At 34.1% G+C, this 9,549-nt stretch overlaps 2 protein-coding genes across 2 annotated transcripts; one reads left to right on the top strand and one right to left on the bottom strand.

The window, feature by feature from the left end:
• Positions 1–420: 420 nt before the first annotated feature.
• LOC130806629 (60S ribosomal protein L9-like) lies at positions 421–3,634 on the top strand. Its single transcript, XM_057671780.1, has 3 exons — positions 421–942; positions 3,163–3,285; positions 3,374–3,634. The coding sequence occupies exons 1-3, from the start codon at positions 571–573 to the stop codon at positions 3,458–3,460; spliced, it is 582 nt and encodes a 193-aa protein (XP_057527763.1). The 5' UTR covers positions 421–570; the 3' UTR covers positions 3,461–3,634.
• A 3,609-nt stretch (positions 3,635–7,243) lies between these two features.
• On the bottom strand, positions 7,244–7,927 carry LOC130805461 (receptor-like protein EIX2). Its single transcript, XM_057670235.1, has one exon. It carries the CDS (start codon positions 7,925–7,927, stop codon positions 7,244–7,246), a length of 684 nt encoding a protein of 227 aa, XP_057526218.1.
• Positions 7,928–9,549: the final 1,622 nt, after the last annotated feature.

The raw sequence follows: 9,549 nt of genomic DNA on the forward strand, positions 1-9,549 counted from the left end.
AAGGCTACAACGACTCTATTTCAAAGCTACAACGGCTATTTTCAACAAAACCAACCAACAAAAGTAAAGGATTTGTTCGCTGTTAGTAACAGTGAACAAAGTAGACCAGGTCAAACAAGGTCAAAGCTAACAGCAAACACAGCTTTTACCCTGTTTGACTAGGTTTTAGCTTTGTTCGCTGTTAGTAACAGCGAACAGACTATTTGTCTTTTATGAAACCCTCTGCCTTTATTCGTTGTTACTAAGTGCGAACATTTCAAACTTCAGATTTGAGAAAAAACTGCTTTTCTTAAGAAATAGTTTTAAAACTTTACTATAACTTGAATTTTTTTATAATTTTTTGCCCATCCATTTCAAATTTTCAAAACATATTGCACCAGTCTAAGCCCAATATCCAATGGCTGAAGCCCAAGATCTGCAGATTCCTAGGGTTTTTAGGAGTAGCATCGCGTCTTCCTCAGTTTCGCCTCCAATATATAAACATCAACTCTCTGTCCGCCATTCGGCTTCTCTTTCAACCCAGAAAAACCCTAGAGAAAGGAAGAAATCCCCGCGCCCCCAAATTCCACAATGAAGCAGGTACTCTCTTCCGATCAAATGGAAATCCCAGAAGGGATTGACATCAAAATCGATGCGAAAATCATCGAAGTTTCTGGACCGCGGGGAACCCTAACTCGGAATTTTAAGCATCTTAACCTTGATTTCCAATTGACTACTGATGAGGAGGGAAAAAAGATTTTGAAGATTGATTCATGGTTTGGATCAAGGAAGACTTCTGCTGCTATCCGTACTGCGATTTCGCATATTGAGAATCTTATAACTGGTGTTACTAAGGGGTATAGGTACAAAATGAGAATGGTGTATGCTCACTTTCCCATTAATGCCAGTATCACTAACGGTAACAAGGGTATTGAGATCCGAAACTTTCTTGGTGAAAAAAGGGTATATTTCTTTTCTTAATCTCTTTTTTTTTCATTTGTTTTTTGTATTTTGATGAATTATTTCTGGATTTTATGTTTTGTTTGAGAGGATTTTTTATTTCTATTTCTGATTTTGATTTGTTTTAATAAACATTGTGTAAAATTTTATTTTACTGTGTTTCTGGTATGTCATTAAGTATTTTTTAGTTGACGCTTCAGTAATGGATTGTTTTTGAGGTGAATGAAATCTTTTTGTTTTTTCCCTATTTAATCTTGTAGTGAACTTGTGGGTTGTCATTGAACATAGAAATCATTTTACCTTGGTGCGTCATATCCTTCGAATTTTAATGGTTTAGTTTATTCATTTATGTGCTTTGTTATTTATGTTGTATTGGTATCTGAATTGTGATTTCTGATCTTGTTTTGTGAATTACATAGTATGATTACAATATAGGGCATTTTTTTTTCCTGTTTGGTTATTTGAGAAGAAAATCCATTGTATAAATTAAAATGAAAAAACAAGTAGTTTGATTTAGAACAAAACTGGGAAAAGATGCACTCTTTGTGGTGTTTGTTTAACCTGATGTGTAGTGTTGTCTATTAAAATAGCTTATTGGCCAATTTTAGCTTGGTTTTGTACAATAAAATAGGTTGGGTGACTAGACTTTCTAATGCTAGTATTCTTGTGAACTAGCTTGTTGAAATAACTTTTATGAATAAACTGTTTTTAAACAAGTAGCTCCGAGCAACGTATTCAAAATTCAGTTGTTTATCGTTGGTCAAAATCACCACTTTACTCGGAACCAACTATCAACTATTTGCCAAACCCATTCATATTCTTGTCACTTTGAAATTGGGTGATTTCATCCAGAGGTGGAGTAAAAATCCAGAAATTCTTTGAAGGTTCTATGCAATTTTAGGAAAAATTACTGTGAATCATAGGTTACGTTACGTGAAAATACATTTGCTTTTTTTTTTTGATTGCTCTTTGAGATATATGTCTATGTTTTGATATTGATTGGCGGTTGGCTACTTCATTTTCAGTTTCTTTGGTTTCTTGTGTTATATTTGTGCGAAGATGGCAATAATGTTTTGTACTCCCTCCAATTCACTACAAATGTCTCATTTGCTTTATGCTCACCATCTAATGCACTTATTCGATCCTTAATATCTCTAATTGTGCATAATTAAAAAATAAGAGAAGTCAATATAAATAATCTTTTCATTGAAACGAATCAAACAAGATTACCCTTGACTAAGTTTTAACTTATAGATTAATAATAAATACAAATTAAGAGTAAGAGATGAATAGTATCCAAAAAGCAAATGGGACACTAGTAGTGAATTGGAGGGAGTATGATTTTTTGGTGGTGCTGCCGCTTCATTGTTTTCTTGTGGTGTAAATTGGCATAGATGGTAATTATGCTGTCTTTTTATTTGTGGGTGGTTCTGGTGATACTTATATGTATTTTTCATATAAAATTCTTATACCTATACCCAATCGTTTGGCTGAAGTCTCAAAAGTTGTTGCTTCTCTTTTTGTTTTCTTGTAGCTGTTGCCTGTACTTTAAACTTTTCATGGTTAATGTACATTTTGCCCAAGTTATGCGGCTAGTAGTATTTGTTTTCTATTGGATGTAAGTGCAATTTTTTTTTGGAGCTTATACCCTTGAGGATTTGGATTTTAATCCTTTACTCTTTGTTTGGATAGGTGGAAATGGACGGGAAAGAAGGGTAGGAAAATACCAGAATTTTATTTATCTCGTTTGGTTATCAATTGAAAAGGGGGAAGAAAATGGAGGTGAATTGGGAGGAGGAATTACTTCACATCTAAACAAAACAAATCCTTCCAACGGAAAGATTTGCTAATTTGGATGATAAACACACCTTTCTCCCCCCCCATATCCTTCTTCCCCCTTCCCTTCCTTCCAAAAATGTTGTCCAAACATCGTCTTAGTCTGTTAATTACATTGTGCTATTAACATATTGTATTGTTTCATGTCCTTGGTCCTTGTATTATCTCTCTATGAGACTCTAGTTTGTGTTACTGCTGTGGTTGGCAACTGACAGTTCCTCACTAACATAATGACCATACATTCTAAAACCTAAATATATTTAGTTTTGGAACCCTTTATGATTTCGCTTCTTCTGACGTCGTTTTTCAGTTTTGCTGGTGATTCAATATTATTGCAATTGGACTTGAGCACGATGCGTTCTGATCTATACTGGTATTTGCTTTCAGGTTAGGAAAGTTGACATGTTGGAGGGTGTAACCATTGTGAGATCAGAAAAGGTGAAAGATGAACTTGTCTTGGATGGTAATGACATTGAGCTTGTCTCTCGATCAGCCGCACTTATTAATCAGGTACCTAAAATCCTAACTCTAATGGGTGTTCACAATACTCTTTCCCGTTATGTAGCTCTGTCCTTAACGGCTGTGTTCGTCCTTGCAGAAATGCCATGTGAAAAACAAGGATATCAGGAAATTTCTTGACGGTATCTATGTCAGTGAGAAGGGAAGGATCGTCGCAGAAGAGTAAGCTTTTGATGCGGCTGTAGGATTTTGTGTACTTCGAATTTAAGTGTTTTAATCTTTTGTTGGCAATATCTAGAGTTTTTTAGCTCGACTTGCACCAAACATCATTTGATAGACATTGTGTTTAAGTTTTTATATTATTATTACAATTTTGTTAAGGGTGTTGAGTTAAAGAAAATGTTTGGTTTAGTAGTCAAGTCTGCACTGGTATTTATACCTTTTGTTAATGTGCATGCGTCATTCTATTACATCGTCATGATAGTTATGGTTCTGCGGCAAAATCGCGATTACAGATGGGTAATTTATGTAATGATTTTCTCTCTCCAAGGTGTTCCCTGGAATTGGAATACTTAGTGATGGGAAAATAAGCGAATCCAGCAATTGATCCGGGTTGTTTGTAGATACTTAATGTTAGTGGAGCCTTGTGATCTTAATTAAAGAATCTAGGTGGTAGGATTATGATTTAACGATTTGATCTTATAAAGCTAATTTCAACATAAAAAACTTTCACATAATTTAAATTGTTTATAATAAATATATCAATAGTGCTATAAATTTTAGGTACAATTACTAATGCCATGTTTGGGATCCATGATTTCATTTGGAAATTTAGAATTGGTTAGAATTTATTGTTTGACAAAATTAAAAAAATTTTAATTTTGAATTTAGATCAAGTTCTATCATTGCGTTTAAAGTAGTTATAGTTGAGAATTTGAGAATGACTACTTAAATCTTGTCATTTTCTAAATTCTTCATTTATAATTTCATTAATTGAAATCTATAATTTAAAATGAAATACTTGTTTCAAACACTACATAAAATAATTCATCCTTAACTCGATTTTCCTATAATAATTTTTATTGATTAAACATGAATAATCTAGACTATTATATCATTTATCCAAGAATGTTGTACAAATTGTAACTTGTTTTAGGTAATTTAACCAAAAAAAGAAAAATAAAATAAAATAACAGAAAATTTTCTTTAAAAGTAATTAAAAAAATACCCCTTCCTTATTCCCCTCCCCACTCACTGTATTAGAAGGCTAATAATGGACACTGGAGACAACCCAATCTACCACCCTCCCCTCCCCTCCCCTCCCCACTAGCTTCAGCTCCAATAATCCACCATCACCATCACCATCACCATCAACCACAATGATGACACCTTATAGCAATTTCATCTTCACCAGCACCACCACTACTTCATCCTCTTCCTATCCTAAAACTTAGCATTTCAAACTTAGTCTGTAATTAAAGGTGAAGCGGTGGGGGTTTTCGATGGTATAAGGGCGGAGGTATTGTAGTACGATAGGAAGAGTTGTCTCCGATGAAGGGATGGTGTTATCAACGGTGAACCGAGAGTGGGTTGTCGCCGGTGTGAGCAGTATCATTGGAGGTGGTGCCGTGGTGGAGGAAAGGTGTTGATGTTGAAGGGAGAAAGGACGTGGTTGTTTCATTTTTTTCCCCTGTTTATCTCCCTTAGTTGTATTTTCTATTTTTTTTTTGGCAAAATAACCTGTTTCACAAGTTGTAGGTTACTCAAGTACATTAGTAGCAAAAATTTCTTTAAAGTTGGGATTAATTAAGATCAATCAAAAGGTAGGTGGGGTTATTGTGGAAAAATCAGTGAAATATTGAATTATTTTAGGTAATTTTTTCTAAAATTTAAGTTTTTTTCGTATTTATACATTAAAAATGATTATTTAAAGTATTTTTTTCAAAATATATATTAGATGTCGTTAAATAAATTTTTATTTCAATTTTATAACTTTTAAAAAGTATAAAATTTATTTAATCTCTTATCCAAAGCATTATTAAAGCATGATTGTAGGATTATGCGATCTTACTGTTCAAATTTTACCGATTTCGATCATACCTCTTAACGATTTTAGGTATATAACCGATTCTAATAACCTTATTATTGATTTATAGAATTGTTATTTATTTTTTATTAAACATATTATAAATATTGAGATTTTATTTATACTTGAAATCAATGCAAAAACTTAATGTAACTATCAAAATATAATTACAAATTCTTTAATGAAGCGGTTTTATAGTGAGACTATTATAGTGGGATAACCTATGTATATTTAGTCTATTAGAATGGCCACATTTAATTTTAAAGTGATTAATTAAATAAATAAGCGTTTCATGATGAAAGAATCTCTTACAACACGAGTAGTAGATAGAGGGGTATAATGAAAGATAAAAAATGGCTCTTGGTGCCCGGTGGTACTGAATATCGCAACCAGGACCCTGTTGTTTATATTTGAAGGGCTTTAACCCAAAATTTACTCTGTGTATGTAACTTTCGACTCTTATTATCCTACTTAATTTATTTATTATTACATTTACATTCATATGAGTTTCACGCTTATGGGTGAGATATTTAAAACATAAAGATCATTAATTCGTGATGATAAATCAATTTTTGTAATTGTTTCTAAATAACTCTAACTTGTCCTCCATCCTTCAACCTATGATTTGGCTAAAAAATAAATAAAAAGCATTTGGCTATATAAAAGTAATGAAAAGCATTGTTATGTAAGTAATGACTATATATAAAAGTAATGAAAAGCATTGTTATGTAAGCAATGACTAGCAATGGTCATGGGTCCAAGACTCTGATGGACTCGTCCCTTTTTTAAAGGTCTGGATTTTGTTTTTTGAGACTCATCGAATTCAAGTTGAATCTAGATTTAAAAAAAAATTAAGGGTCTGGGTCCGGGTTCTATCAGACCCAACCTCTAGACCCGAACCTTAGATCCGCCCCTTAGACCGAGACCCAGACCCTATAAAAATTAAAATTTTAAAGTTAAAACATCTAGAATTCTTATGAATCTGATCCGCAGCCTAGTAGCCCACTTCATGATTAATTTTTTAAATCTTTGTTTTTTTAAAATTAATATTTTGTTCATGATTTATTCTTCAAACCTTTGTTTTAAGTTGATTCTGAATTTGGGATCTTTTTGTTTGTTGTCGAAGTAATTTCAAAGACATTTTTTTAGACGCATTAAGGAGCCTAACCCCATTAAATCCGCAGGGTCTGAGTCCGGGTCTAAAAATTTTAGACTCTTAGAGTCTGAATTCGAGTCTGGATCTATAAAAAATAAAAGGGTTCGGATCCAAGTTTGAGCAGACCTGCCCCATGACCATCCCTACCGAAGAATATCCTAAAGACATTAGCCTAACACTATGACGAATGATGATATCTTTATAGTCGTCGAAGTAATTTCAAAGAGATTTTTTTAGACGCATTAAGGAGCCTAACCCCATCAAATCCGCAGGGTCTAAGTCCGGGTCTAAATATTTTAGACTCTTAAAGTCTGAATTTGAGTCTGGATCTATAAAAAAATAAAAGGGTTCAGATCCAAGTTTGAGCAGACCTGCCCCATGACCATCCCTACCGATAAAAATATCCTAAAGACATTAGCTTAACACTATGACGAATGATGATATCTTTGTAGTCTTTGACATTAGTAATGAAAATTAAAAGTTAAAAATAAACTAGAGAATTGAATTCTATCTCAGTTAAATTAAATAGTACCTTTCTCACAAGATTTATTCATTTAATTTAATGTTTCAACTTCATAGTATACATAACAGGAAAACATATAGACTACTATGACATCATACAAGTAATAGGTCTACAATCCTATTTATATTAGTAAAAAAGCATAATATTAAGATGATTACTTTGACATTACACTACAAACATCTAAAACATCAACACCATACTAGTTCTTAAACCTCTTGATCCTTAGAACAACTAGCACATAAAATTAATCCCCAAAATCATCCACACGTTCGAAGAAGGCATGTTTCCGTTTCTTGTTGATCAATAAAGTCCCAACAACTCCCCAAAATCCAGTCTCTAAACCGAGCATTACATCAAGACTGACCCACACCTTTTTGCGATTATCTTCTCCATCATCTTCATCTTGATCATCTTCCTCCTCTTGTTTTTGTTTGCCATGTTTTGTTTCACATAAAGGCAATGGATCGCCACATAATCCTGCATTGTTACCATATATCGAGGGATCATTGAGTGTTTGTAGTTGAGATCCCGTAGGAAGTTCACCATGGAGCTTGTTGCAAGACAAGTTTAAAGTCCTCAATGAAGTTATGGCACCTAGGCTAGATGGGATCCTTCCCGAGAGATTTTTGTTAGAAAGGTCAAGTGATTCCAATGCTCTCATCTCACCTATGTTTATCGGTATGTTTCCTGTCAAATGATTGTGTGAAAAGTTTAAACCAATAAGTGCTGATAGATTTGTAAGCTCCTCGGGTAAGCCATTGCAGGAAAGGTCTAAATCCACTACATACATCAAATTTGTCCCTTTGAGAACTAGCATAACATTTTTTTGTTGAGTAGTACCATCTGAAGCAACTTCAGTTAGGTATCCAGTTGTATTTAAAGGGGAAATATAAGATAAGTCTGTTGATGTAACCAGTGTTGACTTCATGTGATTTAAAAGACCAAAGCACCGAGGAATACTTCCAGTCAAATTATTATTTGAAAGATCAAGAATTTGAAGATTAGGAAGTGAACAAAATTGTGATGGGATTGAACCTTCTAAATTATTTTCTCGTAGCCGAACAAAATAAAGATTAGAACAACTTTCTCCATCCCATTTAGGTATCTTAGCTGCCACCTAATTTTTTAGTGGTTTTATTAGTTTTTCTGTTTTTTTTAGGGTTTAGTCAATGGGGCAAGCAGTTCAAGTTCTCGAGGGAACTTTAGAGATTAATATACCATCAATACCGCGCTCACTTCAAGTATTTGATGGTAATGCAGAAAGTCCTATATTTTTTAGCGAGTTGACATCGAGTCCAACCGAAAGAACTGACAATGCATCAGCTACCTCAGTGAGCCAGGACAGCTCCACATATATAAGTGCTACCTCCATACTTAAGTCAAATCGACGTATAGATTTCTATGTTGTTGAGTATTACATTTCATCTACTAGAAGAATGAAAAAATAATGAAATTTGAATGGGATTCATTAATGTAGTTTATTGGTTTGCAGGGGAGAAATTACTTCATCCAAAGTGACTGATATTTATTGTTGATGATCAACGCTGAGGCGCAAGTTATCAAGCCCAAGTCTATCAAGCCCAAGATCAAGAAAATTCTAGAATAATAAAGAATGAAAATATTTTAGAATAATAATCTAGAGAATGAGAAAATATCTCAACTCTAGAATGTGCTATAAAAATATCTAAGTATAAATATCTTAAATCTAGAATTTTCTTAGAAAATATCTTGTACATAGATAGCTCCATTGGAGTAGTATAAATAGGTGGTCATGGTATGAGTGTAGGTACTAAGTAAGAGAGCAAGTAAGGGTTCCAAGTAGTGTCCTCTTCTAAAGTGTTGTAGTGATAAGTTAGAGGGTAGAAAATTATAAGTAGTAGAGGTGTAAGAGTTGTAAAAATATTTGAGAGTATAATAAAATTTAGTTCAAATATAGTGCCTTTACTTAACAATCTGGTATCAGAGCCGAATCGGGGTGATTCTGTCAAGTCGACGATCGGAGACTAGTCGCAGGTTGGCAAGTATAGTTGGGCGATCACTAGTTGGAAGGGTGCCTGCTGACATTCTGCCGGAAGATCGGTCAGATGGAGTCCGAAGTTGCGAAGACGAAGGACTGAAGACTTGTGAGAAGGCTTAGTCGCTATGGATTTAGCAGGTATGACTGGTAGTCTTGAGAAGTTAAATTACAACAACTATACACATTGGAGCACCTGCATAGAGTCCTACCTTCAAGGTCAGGATCTATGGGAGGTGGTAGGCGGATGCAATACGACTCCGCCAGAACCCAAGATAGTAACTGTTGACTCCGACAAGAAAAGCACGGTAGTTGAAAATGAAGCCTTTAGAAGGTGGAACATTAAAGCCGGTAAGACAATGTATGTACTCAAAACAACAATTGATAAAGAGTTGGTTGAGTACATACGAAAAGCAGAAACCCCGAAGGTTGCTTGGGACACCCTAGCAGCGTTGTTCTCGAAAAAGAATGACGCTCGACTCCAACTGTTGGAAAGTGAGCTAATGACAATCTCACAAGGGGACTTGACAATAAAT

Source organism: Amaranthus tricolor, chromosome 2 (assembly GCF_026212465.1).
Source record: "Amaranthus tricolor cultivar Red isolate AtriRed21 chromosome 2, ASM2621246v1, whole genome shotgun sequence".
NCBI lineage: Eukaryota > Viridiplantae > Streptophyta > Magnoliopsida > Caryophyllales > Amaranthaceae > Amaranthus > Amaranthus tricolor.

Bases quoted from the DNA above. Each gene is read 5' to 3' on its own strand.
- LOC130806629 (XM_057671780.1), top strand. From the start codon at position 571: ATGAAGCAGGTACTCTCTTCCGATCAAATGGAAATCCCAGAAGGGATT. The intron at 943-3,162 runs GTATATTTCTTT...ATTTGCTTTCAG, and splicing joins ACTTTCTTGGTGAAAAAAGG to GTTAGGAAAGTTGACATGTT. The intron at 3,286-3,373 runs GTACCTAAAATC...TCGTCCTTGCAG, and splicing joins CAGCCGCACTTATTAATCAG to AAATGCCATGTGAAAAACAA.
- LOC130805461 (XM_057670235.1), bottom strand. From the start codon at position 7,927: ATGAAGTCAACACTGGTTACATCAACAGACTTATCTTATATTTCCCCT.